Consider the following 18,752-nt stretch of genomic DNA (forward strand, 5'->3'; position numbering starts at 1 on the left):
TTTTTGTCTTTTCGCTTGTGGATTTCTCATTTTTTCAATTTTTTGATTTTTCCATTTTTCGGTTTTTAAGTTTTTAAATTTGTCGATTTTTCAATTGTACCATTTCTTGAGTTTTCGAGATTTCTTGTTGTGAGTTTGTTCATTCGATAGACCAGTGGTGGGTTTGTCACCCCCACCCTGCTCAGGTCTCACTTGTAATTTTAAGATAGAACGTAATAAACCATCGAAGGGACAACAAGCCTATTACTCATCCCTTCAAACGTTCCAACAGAGTTCTTTTAATTTAAATTTTTCAATTTTCGAATTTTTAACTTTTCTATTTTGAGCTATTTCGATTTCTAAGTTTTCAATTTTTTTGACTTCTTGACTTTTCGATTTCTCGATCTTTTAGTTTCGAAGTCACGATTTTTAGTTTTTCAATTTTTCGATGTTTCGAATTTTCAAACTTTCAATATATCGATTTCTCGGATTTTCAATGTTTACTACTTTTAATTTATCGATTTCCGATTTTCTTCGTTTCCGTTTTGAATTTTTCAATTTCTTGATTTTTCAATTTTTCGATTTCTCACTTTCAGTTTTTCAAAATTTAAATTTTGGTCTTTTCAGTTTTTCAGTTTTTTTGATGTTTTGATTTCTCGATTTTTCGGTATCAGTTTTTCAAAATTCATTAATTTTTCGATTTCAGGTTTTTAATTTTTCGATTTATCCGTTTTTTTAAATCTTAGATTTTTCGACTTCGGTTTTTAGACTTTTCGATTTCCTGATTTCTCAATTTTTCGATTTTTCGAGTTTTCGATGTTTCAATTTTGGGATATTTCAATTTTTCGATTCTTCAATTTTCCTTCGATTTTCTCCTTTTTCGGTAATCAGTTTTAGGATTCTTCAATATTTGGTATCTTCGGTTGCTTCCATTTTAGGATTTTTCGATTTTACGATAATTTGATGTTTCGATCTGTCGATTTTTCAATTTTCCGATATTTTAATTGTTCGGTACTTTTAAATTTTCAATTTTTAAAATGTTAGATTTTTCGTTTCCTAGATTTTTCAGATTTTTCCGATTTTCGATATTTCGATATCTTCATCTTTCGATTTTTCGTCTTTTTGGTTGTAGATTTCTTAGTTTTTCGATTTTTTGATTTTCCCATTTCTGGACTTTTCAATATTTCAATTTCTCGATTTTTTTTTATTTTTCAGTTGTTCAAAATTCATTAATTTTTGGATTTCATGTTTTTGATTTTTCGGTCTATTGATGTTTTAAATTTTGGATTTTTCGATTTCGATTTTTAGGCTTTTTGATTTCTGGAGTTTTTTGGAATTTTTAATTTTTCGGTTCTTCAATTTTTTCTTCGTTTTTTTCCATTTTTCGATATTTCGATTTTCCATTTATTTGCTGTTTCGATCTGTCGATTTTTCAATTTTTCGAGTCTTCAATTTTTCGATATTTTAATTTTCAGTTTTTTTAAATCTTGGATTTTTCGATTCCTCGATTTTTCAGATGTGCGATATTTTTCTTTTTCAATTTAATTTGTCGGGTGTTTAAATTTTATATTTTACAGGTTTTTGTTGTTTTGATCTTTTCATCTTTCGATTTTTCGTCTTTTCCCTTGTGGAAGTTTCAGTTTTTCAATTTTTAAATTTGTCCATTTTTTAAATTTTCGATTTTTCAGTTCCATTTCTCGATTTATCGAGATTTCTTGTTGTGAGTTTATTTTTAATTGAAATTTTTCCAATTTCCAATTTTTAATTTTTCGATTTTGAGCTATTTCGATTTCTAAGTCCAATTTTTTGACTTCTTGGACTATTGCAATTTCTCGATCTTTTAATGTTTCGATTTCTCGATTTTTAGTTTTTCAATTTTTCGATGTTTTGATTTTTAGTAGTTTAAATTTATTGATTTTCGATTTTATTCGTTTCAGTTTTTGAATTTTTCAATTTCTCGGTTTTTTAGTTTTTCGAATCTTCAGTTTTCCGAATTTTCAATTTTTTGATTTTTTAAATGTTGGATTTTTCGATTTCTCATTTTCGGTTTTTCAAATTTTAATTTTTAGAGTTCTCAGTTTTTCTGTTTTTTTTTTTTATGTTTTGTATGCATTTTAATTTTTTCATTTTATGAATTTTAAAATTTTTGAATTTTCAATTTTTCGATTTTTTAAGTTTTTTCTTAAATTTGAAACACTTTTCGTAATGTTAATTGATTTTTCTTTATTCTTTTTTTTATTTTTCGTAGTTTAGGAATGATACAACAGCATTTGACGTTTCTGAAACTGCCGTTTTCTTCCTCAGATGTTCTGACATTCGAGCATGGAAGGAGGAATTAATTTTCACCTGTTTAGTAGCTTTACTCTGTTTGCTCCTTAGTTTATTGAAAGCTCGCGAACTTTGACGTCATCCACAGTTTTAAATAGGAAAAAAAATGTTGATATGATGTGATAGGCGATGAGATAAACCGAAGTGGATCTAAATCAAAAATTGGTAAAAACTTCGCAACATTGTTCTTTATATTACTGAAAAATAAATTAAACTCATGTAACGACAAACTGGTCATTTAATGGACGTTTTTTCTTCTCTAACGTAAAGTTAAGGAAAATATGTCAACAGGATCCAGGGGGGGATGGCTACTTTCATCTTTTTTTATAAAAACATAGGTCCGGCATTTCGTTCTGTCTGCCTGTTTGTCTGTCGTCTGTCTGTGTCAATTTTGGTTAGACATAAATAATCCCCGAAACTATCTGACCTATTGTTTAATTTATCCCCACCAACATTTTGGTGTCGTCACATCAACATTATACGTAGTAGATACTATTTAAATTTTATAAAATAGCATACTCACTTCTGTACTCGTGGTTTAATAATCATAATTAGGAGTAATGCTTTTTAATAAAGAAAAATAAAATGTGTGTTAGGTATATATAGATATATTGTTCCTATAATTTTTTGAGACATTACTCTTCGTTGCCGGCACGTCACTGGCCCATTACGACCAGTCACGTTCCGTCCTCTCGATTTTATTACGTCCTTTTGTTTTTAGTTGTTCGGCTCGGGCTCGTTCCGAAGTCTCTTTGTCGACGCTAAAACCGGAGGCGACCTTTGAAGTATTTATGTCGGGATGTTGCAGTGATAAATAACGTTAGGAACTTGTAAATTTCTGGAAGAGGGTTTTCAACTTTTACGGTCGCGTTGGTACACAGAGCATTCCTGTTGCTGGCTGGTCGCGTGCTGCGCTATTTGAAGATGGAAATTGTGTTTGTTTTCCATTTCTTGGATCGGTTGGCGGTTTATGCGTTATTTGGCGATCGGTTATTTTCAATTTGCGGAACGTTCGTGTTTGTTTTTTGTTGTTATTTAAAGTGATGGGTTTTAAGGAAATGGAAGTTTTTGTCGGCGAGCTCTTGTTAAACATTGGAGGAATTTTTATTTCGATTGAAAACAGTGGCTTTATTATTATTATTATTATTATTATTATTGTAATTGAATGCAAAATACAAATAGTCGGGTTAGATTCATTAATAATTGACACGTTTTTTCTAAGTTCTAATCGTTGTTCGTGTCAATCTCGGCTATCGCATGTCTCACGTTAACTGCATAATCGAGCGATCAAGTCGCTTTTCATTACATCGGATTTTTCGTGATCGCGTGTTTGCAGTATTCGCACAATTTATAAAGATACATATTTATACAGTAAAAAAAAATTATGAAACGTTTACAGATATCTATGCAATTTATTATTATTGTTTCTATAACAAATCTAGTGGTCTTAAATCGGGAAATCCAGAGGACCATTATATATATTCCGGAGAATAGACATCAAATTTGACGGTTAAACTTCTAATGTTTTAATTATTGTTTCATCTGGACCTATTTCCGAAAAAAACTTTGTTGGCTTTTCGTGAGTAAACCTTCCGACACTTTTAGTGTTTGTTTTCGGTGACGCCTGTGTGCTACTTAATTATAGTTTACCACACTGTCGTCTACACGATTCTGCGGTCTCATCTACACGAAAATAATAAAAATCGCTTAAATCGTGACTTGTATTTCCACCATAGGCTTTTTGGTGTGCTGGAACACGTTCCCGGGGTTGTTTTTTCTTAAAGCACTCTTGTGTGTAATTAATTTCTTCGCGTATTTCTCGGTGGTTGAAGTTTGACGTTATCCAGGTTTGTCAAAGAAGTATCTGTTAAGAGCAGATGTTGCACACATTTCTGGATGGGCTTAAATATTTATTCGTTTTGTGGTAATGTAAGCTGGTCTCGAGATGGTGGAGTCCCGTTTCACAGGTTACATAAACAAAATTAAAAAGTAAATGTGTATTAGTGAATTCTCTTGTGTTTGAAATAAAATCAATACTCATGCATTGGCGGAGTTCTTTATATATATTTATAGAGTAATTTCTTCAAATGACGTCATGAATTCTCGAAAAGGGTAGATATAACAATTTTAGTATATGCTGTGTCAGGCTAAACAGAACGTTATTGAGACTATCGGTAAAATATATCGGTTGATGTGTCCATTTTCTTGAAAAATCGTGACCATGAAGCAGAGTGTTGTATTATAGGGCAGAATTTTGACTATCGATTTACTCAATATGTGTGCAGGTGACGTCGTCTACGTTTTTGAAGGGATAAATGTATTGATTTTGACATTTACAAATAGCACTAATTATAACGGTACTAGAATTATTTGGTTCCAAATGATACATATACAAAATTTATCTTCATTTTTATTTCCCGAGCATAAGCAAAGAATACAATATAAGACATAATAATGATGAAATAAGAATTATAATATTCAGAACATTTTGTTTGATTGTGGTTTAATTAATAATTTTAGTTCTGTTTTGAGAAGACAAACTCATTCAAATCAAACTGATTTCTACGTGACATTCTTTAGATGTATAAACATAAATAAACACTTGAGCTTCAGATTGCTAAATTACCTAGTGCTGAAGGACAAGGGGTGTTATTTATGGCTCTGATTTTTACTTTGCAGCGGTTATCACAAAACGAAAATCGTAAAATGAAGTTTTATATATATTTTTTTTAAAGCTGGAGTTGTCGGCCAATTTTTTTTTGATGAAATTCGGAACCTCATTTTTTAGCTTTGCTTATATAGGCTCACTCAAAAAAATTAATGAAGCAGTTTTATATTTTTTTTAGAAATTGAATATTGTACCCGAAAATTTGACATTTAATGTTTGAAAATAGAAAACCTACGACTGAAATCTTACAAACAAACCGTCCTTTGTCCCGTACAAAAGCTTGATGACGTCATTTCAAAATTGTACTAGATAAAGTCCATCAAAAATTATTAATTGTCTAGATTCGTAGTTCATCACTGAATCCATATTTTTAAAACCGCTTTTACAAAATGTCACAAGAAATTATGAATGTAGCAATTTATTTTAAATTTGAAGGTGTCAACACAAAATTTTATTAATAAAATCTCACCTGAGACATATGGATTGCCTTTGATTTTCCGAGCCTACGATAAGGAATATGTATATACACAGTAGAACCTCGATAATCCGAATTAATTGGGGAAAAGGTGTGTTCAGATTAGCGATTTGTTCGGATCAGCAAATTTCCCAAAAATCTGAAAGGAAATTGAATAACAACTTCATACACTGGTGAAAACAAACTTCAAGAAATGAACCTTAATTTTTTTAAACAGAAATAAACTTAGAAAAGGATAATAGATACATTCGAAAAAATATTTTACTCCGTGACCATAAACACGCTAGCTTTTTGGAATCAACACGTCGGGATCTACATCCCTGATTTTTTTCACAATTTTTAGACAACTTTTTTAAAAGTGAAATTTTTTCAATGGTCCCCCTTTCTTCAGGTACGAGCCCCGCCCACCCGCCCTCTTTCCTTAGAGGGTATGTGATTTGCCAAAATCAGTTTTATCTTAGCAGGTACTTATAAATTAGAAAAATTAACGCTGTTGGGTTTTAAACAGTTTGTTTAAAGAAAAGAAAACGGGCCCATAATTTAAAACACGATTTCACGCGTAAATCGTTCCGACGCGGAGTTCAAATTAATTTCAGTTTTGGGATTTTTCAGTTTATTTATTATTCAATTTTTCGATTTCTCAATTTTCCGATGTTTGACTTCACTTTTTTGGCTTTTTGATCTCTCAATTTTTCAATTTTTTGATTTCTCAGTTTTTGGATACTTCAGTTTTGAGATTTTTCAATTTTTCGAAATTTCGGTTTTGAGATTTTTCAGATTATTGATTATTCAATTTTTCGATTTTACAATTTTTCGATTTTCGAATGTTTAAATTTTTAGACTTTTCAATTTTTGACTTTTCTTAATTCGCAATTTTTCGATTTTTCAGTTAATTTTCCCATTTCTTGACTTTCGACTGTTTCGATTTTCCAGTTCTTCAATTCTTCAATTTTCCGATTTTTTAAGGTTTCGTTTTTTGACTTCACTTTTTTTATTTTTCCGTTTCTCTTATTCAAATTTTTAATTTCTCAGTTTCTGAATATTTCAGTTTTTCTTTCATTTTATAATTTTTCAAAATTTCAGTTTTGGGATTTTTCAGTTTATTTATTATTCAATTTCTCGATTTCTCAATTTTCCGATGTTTCAATTTTACGTTTTTCCAATTTTTCTCCTCTTCAATGTTACGATTTTTAAATATTTCGATTTTTAACTTCACTTTTCTGACTTTCATTTCTCAATTTTTCAATTTTTTGATTTCGCGGATTTTGGATATTTCAATTTTGATATTTTTCAGTTTTTTATTCTTCAATTTTTCTTTCATTTTTTAATTTTTCGAAATTTCAGTTTTGGGGTTTTTCAGATTATTGAGTATTCAATTTTTGGGTTTTATAATTCTCGATTTTCAATTTTCCGATGTTTCAGTTTTACGTTTTTTCAATTTTTTTTCACTAGATTTTTCGATTTTTTAATTTTTGACTTTTCTAAATTCTCAATTTTGCGATTTTGCAGTTCATTTTCCAAGTTTTTGACTTTCAACTGTTTCGATTTTCCAGTTATTCAATTCTTCAATTTTTCGATTTTTCAGGCTTTTGATTTTTTAATTTTCCGATTTTTTAAGATTTCGATTTTTCGATTTCTCAGTTTTTCTATTTCTTAATTTCTCGGTTTTTGTATATTTTGGTTTTGGGATTTTTCACGTTTTCTTTCATATTTCAATTTTTCAAAATTTCAGTTTGTTTTGTTATTCAAATTTTCGATTTTGCTATTTTTCAATTTTTCAGTTTCACGATTTTTAATTTTTCGGTTTCTCAATTTTCCGATGTTTCAAAATCGTAAATTTCCAATTTTTCTCCTCTTCAATTTTACGATTTTTAAATATTTCGATTTTTGAGGGCACTTTTCTGACTTTAAATTCTCAATTTTTCAATTTTTTGATTTCTCAGTTTTTGGATATTTCAGTTTTGAGTTTTTTCATTTTTTTTTTATTCTTCAATTTTTCTTTCATTTTTTAATTTTTCGAAATTTCAGTTTTGGGATTTTTCAAATTATTGATTATTCATGATTTTACAATTTCTCGATTTTCAATTTTCCGATGTGTCAGTTAATTTTCCCATTTCTTGACTTACTACTGTTTCGATTTTCCAGTTCTTCATTTCTTCATTTTTTCTATTTTTTTGTTTTTTGATTTTTCAATTTTCCGATTTTTTAAGGTTTCGATTTTTGACTTCAATTTTTTAATTTCTCAGTTCATGTATATTTTGGTTTTGGGATTTTTCAGTTTTTCTTTCATTTTTAATTTTTTAAAATTTCAATTTTGGGATCTTTCACCTTGTTTATTAATCAATTTTTAGATTTTGCTATTTTTCAATTTCACGATTTTCAATTTTTTAATCCCTCAATTTTCCGATGTTTCAATGTTACATTTTTTCATTTTTTTTTTCTCCTCAATTTTACGATTTTTAAATAGTTCGATTTTTGACTTCACTTTTCTGACTTTGATTTCTCAATTTTTCAATTTTTTGGTTTCTCAGTTTTTGCATATTTCAGTTTTGAGATTTTTCATTTTTTTTATTCTTCAATTTTTCTTTCATTTTTTAATTTTTCGAAATTTCAGTTTTGGGATTTTTCAAATTATTGATTATTATTATTCACGATTTTACAATTTCTCGATTTTCAATTTTCCGATGTGTCAGTTAATTTTCCCATTTCTTGACTTTCCACTGGTTCGATTTTCCAGGTCTTCAATTCTTCAATTTTTCTATTTTTTGTTTTTTGATTTTTCAATTTTCCGATTTTTACGGTTTCGATTTTTTGACTTCAATTTTTTAATTTCTCAGTTCTTGTATATTTTAGTTTTGGGATTTTTCAGTTTTTCTTTCATTTTTCTATTTTTTAAAATTTCAGTTTTGGGATTTTTCAGTTTGTTTATTAATCAATTTTTCGATTTTGCTATTTTTCAATTTCACGATTTTCAATTTTTTCGACTCCTCAATTTTCCGATGTTTCAATTTTACGTTTTTCCAATTTTTCTCCTCTTCAATATTACGATTTTTAAATATTTCGATTTTTGACTTCACTTTTTTGTCTTTTTCATTTCTCAATCTTTCAGTTTTTATATTCTTCAGTTTTCTTTCATTTTTCAATTTTTCGAACTTTCAGTTTTGGAATTTTTCAGATTATTGATTATTCAATTTTTCGATTTTACAATTTTTTACTTTCTCGATTTTCAATTTTTCCTTTTTTCAATTTTTGAGTTTTCTAAATTCTCAATTTTTGCGATGTTTTTATTTTTCCACTTCTTGACTTTCGACTGTTTCGACTTTCCAGTTCTTCAATTTTTCAATTTTTCGATTTTTTAGGTTTCTAATTTTTCAATTTTCTAATTTTTTAAAGTTTGGATTTATCGACTTCACTTTTTTTATTGATCAGTTTTATCTTAACAGGTACTTGCCCCGCCCACCCGCCCTCTCTTTTCTTAGAGGATACCTCATTTGCCGAAATCACTCTTATGTTTTCTGATGTCATGGAAATTTTAACAATTTCTAAAAATTACCAATTTACTTGAAGTAATGCTGATGACATTTTTTTGTTCCTAGAAATTATTATGAAATAATCCGTTAAAACTATTGACCTGACTGGACTTGATCTGACTTGACTTTACTTGAGTTGATTTGACCTAACTTGACTCGACTCGACTCGACCTGACCTGACTTGACGTGACTTGTTCTGACCTGACTTGACTTGACCTTACTTGACTTAGCTTGACTACTGGACCTTAATATGTCGTGATTTCTTTGTTAAATTCAGAACAGTAATTTTTCAAGCCAATTTTTGCAGGTTTATCTTTAAATTTTCCTATTTTAAGTCCGATGTTACCTTAGGGACTCATAAGTCTGTAAACGCCTCTAGATTTGGTATATTATAAAAGGCACACATAATGTGTCTTTGTTTTTTAATTTCCTTGGTATATTTTATGATTTATATCTTTCATTTGGTTGTCACCACGGTTTTAAATACCATAGAACTATATTTATTTCACAGATTTTTTTAATTAAACAATGCAATAAGCTATAATGCGAGTTCTCGATTTTTTTTTTGTAGAAAATATTTGTCACATCTGTTAATATTTGAAATTTCAATATATATCACTAACTGCGTCCTAATTCTGTCTGAGCGAACCAATCCCGGAAATTTATTAACCCCGCTATATTTATCACCACCACAGTTGTTCCGAGAATTTCTTCACCGTTTTTCCTCTTCTTCGCAGGCGGAATAATCGAGCAGATTTGCGAGGAAACCGACGAAGAGGTCCTCCCGGACCGCACAACCCTGGTTCGCGCCGCAAGATGTCTTCTGGGAGCCATCACTCGAGTCCTACTTTTAGCCGACATCGTTGTGGTAAAGCAGCTGCTTCTGGCAAAAGACAAGGTACCTCAAACCGCCCGTTTCTCCCAAACTCCTCATTGAATAAACTATCTCCTGTGCCAGGTCTCGCATAGCTTAGATCGTTTAGAATCCGTCAACAATTTCACGGAATTCGTGAAGGCGTTCAGTCAATTCGGCGCGGAAATGGTCGAATTAGCCCATTTAACCGGTGACAGGCAGAACGACTTGAAGGATGAGCGAAGGAGGGCACAGATGGCCGCAGCCAGGCAGGTTTTGGAAAGATCGACGATGATGTTACTCACTTCGAGTAAGGTGAGTGATATGGCGATTTATTTGAGGATTTAGAGAGGCTGTGATTGATTAGGCGGCGGGAGGGAAACTGACAATATTTTAGCAAGTTCGGTATTTACAAAAGGGTTTAGTTGTTCAGTTTCGGAACATAGGTGAAAAGTTCATTGAATTTGCGACTCGTCTACGAATTCGTTTGTCATCGCTTTCAGATTTGTAGAACTCTAATAAACATTTTGTGTTTGTTGAGTGTATTGAAATTCCGACTAGTGCCAAGCTAAAATTTTCCTTCGAAGTAGAGAATTTGATTGATTGCTAGCCCTTAACTTGGCAAAACGAGAAGAGGCAATAAGAAAAAATATGGAAACAGTTGAAAATTGCGAGAACGGTTTGTTGAATCTTTTTGAAATCTCAAGTCCTATTTTCTGCAATTTTTTCAGATTTTATACTTCATTTCCAAATAATTTACAAAATATTCGGGAACTAACAATACTCCGATTTAATGATCGTAAATAGTAAATACATTGTTGTGAAAGCTTTTGAAAAATTTAAATAAAAGATTACATTACTGAAAAAAGATCAAATTAACATTTAAAAAACAATAATTTTACAATAGATGTTCCAAGTGTTCTCCATTTACTTCCTGGCAATAGTAAATACGTTGCTTCAGTCAGCATGTCAAATTTATTCCCTACTGATAATACTTTAAATATGTCATTTCTGCTTGAAGATTAAAATTATAAATTCGAAAAACTAACCCTGTGTTGGGTTTTAAACAATTTGTTTAAAGAAAAGAAAACGGGCCTATAATTTACAACACGATTTCAGGCGTAAATCGTTCCGACGCGGAAATCAAATTAATTTCAGTTTCAATTTTCCGATGTTTCAGTTTTACGTGTTTCCAATTTTGCTCCTCTTCAATTTTACGATTTTTAAATATTTTGATTTTTGACTTCACTTTTCTGACTTTTTGATTTCTCAATGTTTCAATTTTTCGAAATTTCGGTTTTGGGATTTTTTAGATTATTGATTATTCAATTTTTAGATTTTACAATTATTCGATTTCTCAATTTTCCGATGTTTCAATTTTACGTTTTTCCAATTTTTTTCTTCTTCAATTTTACAATTTTTAAATATTTCGATTTTTGATTTCACTTTTCTGACTTTGATTTCTCAATTTATCAGTTTTTTTTATTCTTCAATTTTTCTTTCATTTTTTAATTTTTCGAAATTTCAGTTTTGGGATTTTTCAGATTATTGATTATTCAATTTTTCGATTTTATAATTTCTCGATTTTCAATTTTACGATATTTCGATTTTGCGATTTTTCAATTTTGACTTTTCTAAATTGCCAATTTTTCGATTTTTCAGTTCATTTTCCCATTTTTTGGTTTTCAACTGTTTCGATTTTCCAGTTATTCAATTCTTCAATTTTTCGATTTTTCAGGCTTTTGATTTTTCAATTTTCCGATTTTTTAAGATTTCAATTTTTTAATTTCTCGGTTTTTGTATATTTTGGATTTGGGACTTTTCACTTTTTCTTTCATTTTTCAATTTTCCAAAATTTCAGTTTGTTTTATTATCCATTTTTTCGATTTTGCTATTTTTCAATTTTTCGTTGTTTCAATTTTACGTTTTTCCAATTTTTCTCCTCTTCCAGTTTTACGATTTTTAAATAATTCCATTTTTGACTTCGCTTTTTTGTCTTTTTCAGTTTTTTCATTCTTGAGTTTTTTTTCATTTTTAAAATTTTTCTAACTTTCAGTTTTGGGATTTTTCAGATTATTTAATTTTTCGATTTTCAATTAATCGATGTTTTGATTTTTCCATTTCTTGACTTTCAACTGTTTGGATTTTCGAGTTCTTCAATTCTTCAATTTTTCGATTTTTTAGGTTTTTGATTTTTCAATTTTCCGATTTTTTAAGGTTTCGATTTTTCGACTTCACTTTTTTGATTTTTTGATTTCTCAGTTATTCAATTTCTTAATTTATCAGTTTTTGGGCATTTCAGTTTTGGAATTTTTCAGTTTTTCTTTTATTTTTCAATTTTTGAAAATTTCAGTTTTGGGATTTTTCAGTTTATTCATTATTCAATTTTTCGATTTTACAATTTTTCAATTTCTTGATTTCTCAATTTTCCGATGTTTCAATTTTACGTTTTTCCAATTTTTCTCCTCTACAATTTTACGATTTTTAGATATTTCGATTTTTCAATTTTTGACTTTTCTAAATTCTCAATTTTTCGGTTTTTCAATTAATCGATGTTCTGATTTTTCCTTTTCTTGACTTTCAACTGTTGCGGTTTTCCAGTTCTTCAGTTCTTCAATTTTTCGATTTTTTAGGTTTCGATTTTTCGACCTCACTTTTTTGATTTTTCAATTTCTCAATTTTTAGTTTTTTAATTTCTCAGTTTTTTGATTTTCAGTTCTTTGAAATTTCAAATCTTTCAATTCCTCGAGTTTTTCGAATGATCGATTTTTTAATTTTTAATTTTTTCAATTTTTGATTTTTCAATGTTGTTATTTAAATAAATAAATAAATAAATAAATAAATAAAGTTTATTGCCCAACAGAACTACACATTCCAGTTACAGGACAATTATAAAGAATATAAAAACAATGACAACAATTCAGAATCAAAGAAAATAACAAATTAATAAATTAAATGCATAAATAATCAAAGATCTCAATATAATAAAACATAAGAACAGTAACTTAACTTAAATAAAATTAAAATAGAAATAAATGAATGAATGAATAAATTAAAGCCGAAATAAATACCTACATTTATCTGCAATATCAAAAATCAAACACACAATCTGTAAATCTAGGCATATACATCAAGAAATAAATAACTTAAATTAAAATACAACAGTATGAAAACCATATCTGAAAGTAAAGTGTAAACTACTTAAGCTTAATTCTAACAGTGTCTTTTATAGACTTAAGGCTAGTGTTAAAAATGTCAAAATCGGAATTCATTTCTATTTCTTTTAAAAAATAGCTTATTAGATATATCGGTGCTTTTCTCCCAAAATTAGTTCTAGCAATGCTAGTGTATAGTGTTACAGAATGCCTGCTGCTAGTTCTAGGTACCAGAAAGGACAAAGAATTAGTTAAGGCCCTGCAATCAATTTGATTATTTAATAATTTATATAAAAAGACGATAACGCCAGTAACACGTCTACAAAATAATGAACTCATATCAAATTTTTCTAGTAGAGCTGTTTGCGGATAATTTCTCGTTGGCCATGTTTTCTGTTCCTTAAAATAGAGGTACTTTAAAAATCTGCGCTGTATGTTCTCAAGGCATACTACTTGATAGTTGTAATAAGGAAACCAAGCTAACGCACAGTATTCTAATTTAGAGCGCACCAAAGCATAGAACAAAGTTTTCAAAGCTTGAATGCTAGTGAAATCTTTGCAGTTTCTAATAAGGAACCCTAGTGATCTTTTAGCTTGTGAAGTAATGCTCTCCACATGTTCTGCAAAACTGAACTTATTATCATACAAAACACCTAAATCCAAAATGGAAGAGCATTTCTGTAAGCTGTGATGATTGATTTTGTAATCAAAGTCGCATACATTAAGCTTGTGTGTGAACGAAATAATAAAGGATTTATTCTCATTTAAAGGTAAAAAGTTGAGCAATGACCAAGAAACCAAATTATTTATGTCTTTTTGAAGAAGCAAGGAGTCACTATTACCACTAATTTCACGGTATATTTTAATATCATCTGCGAAAATGAGAACTTTTGAGTAGCGAATACAATCTAGCACATCGTTAATAAATAATGTGAATAGCAAAGGACCAAGAGTGGAGCCCTGCGGCACTCCAGCAGCTGTGATGTAACTGTTGGACTTAAATCCATTTACTACCACAAAATTGTTGCGCTTAGTCAAATAAGATTCAAAAAGATTTGTGAGAGAATTAGAGAAACCAATATTCGACAGCTTTCTTAATAAGAGCTGGTGGTTGACTCTGTCAAAGGCCTTTGAAAAATCACCATACATCACGTCCAATTGACCTCTGTTATCCAAAGCCTGAGATATATCTTGGGAATAGCAAGTTAAATTCGTTAAAGTGGATCTGCCCATGGTAAACCCATGTTGGCCCTCATTTACTAACAACTTAGTTTGGAAGGAGATCTGATTAAAAAGAATACGTTCAAATATTTTTGAAAAATTGCACAGCAACGAAATAGGTCTATAATTGCTCACTGCTGAAACATCACCACTCTTGAAAATGGGCACAATCTTGGCGGTTTTCCACTTATCCGGAAAGCATGAAGTTTTTAAAATTATATTAAAGATATGCATTAGGGGCTTAACGAAAACATTAGAACAGTCTTTAACCAGAAAACTGGGAACTTGATCATCTCCAGCAACTTGACTATCCTTAAGTAATTTTATTGCCCTGCTTACATCATCTTCAGAAATAACCACATTAATGCAACTATTACTAATACCTGTAAGCTGACTTGAATGAGCAAAACTATTCAATGAAGGATTATGAAAAGACGAAGAAAAGAATTTAGCAAAGCAATTAACAATATCAGCTGGGTTATCATGAAAATTATGGTTAAGGTGAACTTTATTGGGAATATTGGAGCGCCCCTTTTTTTCTTTGATATACGACCAGAAGTATTTAGGATCACGCAGTAAAGCATGCTGAACATTTTTAATGTAGTTATTAAAATCCCGACGCAAGAGTTGTTTAACAATACGACGTAAAGAACTGAAGTGATTTCGAAGATGACAGGAAGGCTTTCGTTTGATTTCTCTAAACACTTTATGCTTCAGAATGATTTGTTGTCTAAGTTCAGTAGTATACCAACTCGGGAAACTGAATTTGGAACATTTAAACAATGGTACATGTTTATCAAACAATGAGTACAATATTCTGTATAACGTCTCACAGGCACTATTCACATTAGTGGACTCATACAGGACATCCCAATTAGTGGTTAATAGACCATTATATAAAGAAACATAGTCCGCCTTTTTAAAGTTATAAGTTTTTACATCTGTACACATAGACAAATTTTCGTAGGTACCAGTTTTTAAAACCAAATTAATATTAAGCGCAGGATGGTGTCGATCTTCTGGCACAATAGGACAGGTGTCCTGTTCAACCAAACATTTGCCGTAATTGGTAAAAACTAAGTCCAGTAATACCTTATTACAGTTACGAATATTGTTATACTGTGTAAGGTTCAAAAAAGACATCATATTAAATACTAAATTAGATTTTGAATCCTTTACATTATTCGAAAAAGTAGGAGCATTGAAGTCACCAATTATAAGAATATTATCTAATTCAACAGCAATATTTTCAAAACATTCTAAAAATAATTCATATTCTTGAATGGACACATCCGGAGGAATATATATCACAAAAATAAATAAAGAACTACGTCCACAACATAACTTACAAGCAACTATATCAATAAGATGAAAAGCGTCGAAAACTGATAAATCAACACTCGACACAGGAAATTTGTCACTAACTGCTAAGACCACCCCTCCACCTCTTTGCCGATTACTACATGTAAAATTACGATCGGCACGAAACACACAATAACTAGATGGCATAAATTCACAATTACTGATTGATGAGTCAAGCCATGACTCAGTTAAACAAATGACATCATAATCCGAAACATTTAAACAAAAAAATACCTCATTAACTCTCGACCTAATGCTGCGAACATTTTGGTAATAAATAGGTAGATAATCATTACCACAACTGTTGGGCCGGTTTAGTTTAAAGTAACATTCGTCGCTCTCTTCATGATGGAGTTTCTTCAAATTAACTCCGTCCCTGCATTTTTTCCTAAAAAATTCTTCTTTGGAAAATTAAACCGTCTTACACACACACCTTGTGGCCAAAAATCTTCACGTAATAAATTGTCCTTCAGACTAAAGTTTACACCAACTTTAAAGGCATCATATGTTCCCTGCAGCTTAAGATTTTCGACTATGACCTCATCAGTGGACAACTTTTTGGTTATATAAGCTTTGACACTACTAGTCTCAATGTTTTTGACAACTTTTCCGACGTAGAACCATGCTCTTTTAACGTAAGTAGAACGAAATTCACCATCATCTTCTTGCTTCGAAGTTCCAGTTATAGTGGGTACTTGTTTTCTACGATTGCTTCGATTTCTTCTTAGTTCCATCCACGGATTTTCCACTTTGTCATGAAAATTTATTTCGTCGTCCCTACTCACACGAAATTCATCTGTTTGTTTATTGGTAACAGTAGTTGACTCCTTTTTTTGAATTTTCTTTCCACGATTTCTTGCACTGTTCTTGTTATCGTTATCGGTGCTTCTCTCACCTTCAGTGAAAGGTTTATTCAAGTTCACATCAACTTTATCACGAAAATTCGGAAAATGTAATGACTGACTTGGCTTATCAATTGATTGTGTAACGACTGACGACCATTTAGGAACTGTAGATTTTATTTCTTGAGAAGAAAAGAGCTTTGGAGCAAGACTGGGGTTGCTTTGTGTCATTAATTTAATCAAGTCCACATTAGTTTCTTTTAAATCTCGAACTTCCATACGCAACAACTCAATTTCATGCATTAATTTTCAATATCTTCATGGGAAAATTCAAATATTTGCGACTTGTTACTTGCATTATCCACACTTTCACCATTATCGCAACAGATTATTTGCGCATCACCTAGGTACTGCACATTTTTTAATAATTTCACACAGCTGGGATGACTGAGCGAATTGCACTTAACACATTTAAGCCCTGTCACGGGTATAATTTTACATTTCTTACACGCATCCCCAGAGGGATTGTTGGAAACGTCCGCACTCTCCGGACGCATAGCGCAGAATATTATTTATTATTTCTCGATTTATCGAGATTCGGATGCTTCGATACTTTCATTGTTCAGTTCTCAATTTTTTGTTTTGACCTATTTCGGTTTCTCAGTTTTCCCATTTTTCCGTTTTTTCGTTTTTTCCCGGTTTTAGATTTTACGAATTTCGAATTTTTTAACTTTTCGATTTTTCGATTTTGGCCTATTTCGACTTCTCGATTTCTCGATCTTTTGTTTTTTTCGATATCTCGGGTTTTCGATTTTTTACTTTTCGATTTTTCTGTTATACGATTTTTCTTTTATACGATTTTTTAGATTTTGGATTTCCAAATTTTTCATTTTTTCGATTTTTTGATGTTTGGATTTTTCGATTTTCCGTTCTTCGATATTTCTATATTTCAATTTTTCAATTTTTTAAATTATACATTTTTCCATTTTTAAAATTTTTCGATTTTTCATACAATGTATCGAAAATAAACACAAAAATTTGTCACTAAAATCGAAAAATAAAAAAAACAAAAAACTCAAAAATCGAAGAACTGAAAAGTCGCAAAATCGAAACAGCGAAAATTGGAAATTTGAAAAATTGAAAAATCTAACGTTTAAAAATAGAGAAATCGAAAATTCCAGAATTTAAAAATTTTAAAATTAAAAAATCAAAAAACTGAGACATCGAGATATTAAAAAATTCCAAACTGAAATAAAAAATGTGAAATCTAAAAATTGAAAAATTGAAACACCGAAAACTAGAAAATCGAAAAATATATAACTTGAAAAGCCGGAAAGTCGAAAAATTGAAAAACCGCAAAATCAGAACATCGAGAAATTGAAAAACTGAAACATCGAAAAATCGAGAAATGGAAAATTCGAGGCGTTGAAAATTCGGTAAATCGAAAAGTTGAAAATGATGACTTGAAAATTAAAAATGACAAAAAATTAACACATTTTAACATAAAAAAAATCGGTAAATTGAAGATCTCTAAAACTGATACGACGCAAAATTGGGAAATTGAAAAACTGGAAAACTAAAAAAAAATCGAACGCTATTAATCGAAAAGCCGAAAATCGAAAACTCGAAAAAAACGAGAAATCAAAAAATCGAAACATTCAAAAATTGAAAAACTGAAACGTGGAGAAATGAGATTTAATTAAATTATACATTTCTCAATTTGTCAATTTTTCGGTTTTACGATTTTTTTATGCTTCGATTTCTTGACTCGATTTTTAAAATTTTTCGATTTTTCAAATTTATTTTCGATTATTTTAATTTTTCATTTGTTTTCTCAGTGTTAATTTCATACAATGTATCGAAAATAAACACAAAAATTTGTCACTAAAATCGAAAAATAAAAAATCAAAAAACTCAAAAAATCGAAGAACTGAAAAGTCGCAAAATCGAAACAGCGAAAATTGGAAATTCGAAGAATTGAAAAATGTAACATTTAAAAATAGAGAAATCGAAAATTCCAGAATTTAAAAATTTAAAAATTGAAAAATCAAGAAACTGAGACATGAAGATATTAAAAAATTCCAAACTGAAATAAAAAAAAAATGTGAAATCTAAAAATTAAAAAATCGAAACACCGAAAAGCTAGAAAATCGAAAAATATAAAACTTGAAAAGCCGGAAAGTCGAAAAATTGAAAAACCGCGAAATCAGAACATCGAGAAATTGAAAAACTGAAACTTCGAAAAATCGAGAAATGGAAAATTCGAGAGGTCGAAAAATCGGGAAATCTAAAAGTTGAAAATCATAACTTGAACATTAAAAATTACAAAAAATTAACAA

The 18,752-nt window shown here is 29.9% G+C and overlaps 1 protein-coding gene across 7 annotated transcripts in view; it reads left to right on the forward strand.

Annotated features, from left to right (window-relative positions):
* The window catches only part of LOC135127780 (alpha-catulin), a 264,914-nt gene that overhangs the window by 205,960 nt on the left and 40,202 nt on the right, over positions 1-18,752 (forward strand). For all 7 annotated transcript variants that reach the window (XR_010280278.1, XM_064054388.1, XM_064054393.1 and 4 more), the window contains 2 exons: positions 9,718-9,878; positions 9,939-10,148. Coding sequence is in view for 6 of the 7 variants with exons in the window: in XM_064054388.1 (XP_063910458.1) it covers positions 9,718-9,878; positions 9,939-10,148 (371 nt within the window). In the remaining variant the exon portion in view is untranslated. The remainder of the gene's footprint in view (positions 1-9,717; positions 9,879-9,938; positions 10,149-18,752) is intronic.

The sequence above is a fragment of the Zophobas morio genome, unplaced genomic scaffold, assembly GCF_036711695.1.
Source record: "Zophobas morio isolate AGI-343-1 ecotype UQ-CSIRO unplaced genomic scaffold, CSIRO_AGI_Zmor_V1 ptg000012l, whole genome shotgun sequence".
NCBI classification, from domain to species: Eukaryota; Metazoa; Arthropoda; class Insecta; order Coleoptera; family Tenebrionidae; genus Zophobas; species Zophobas morio.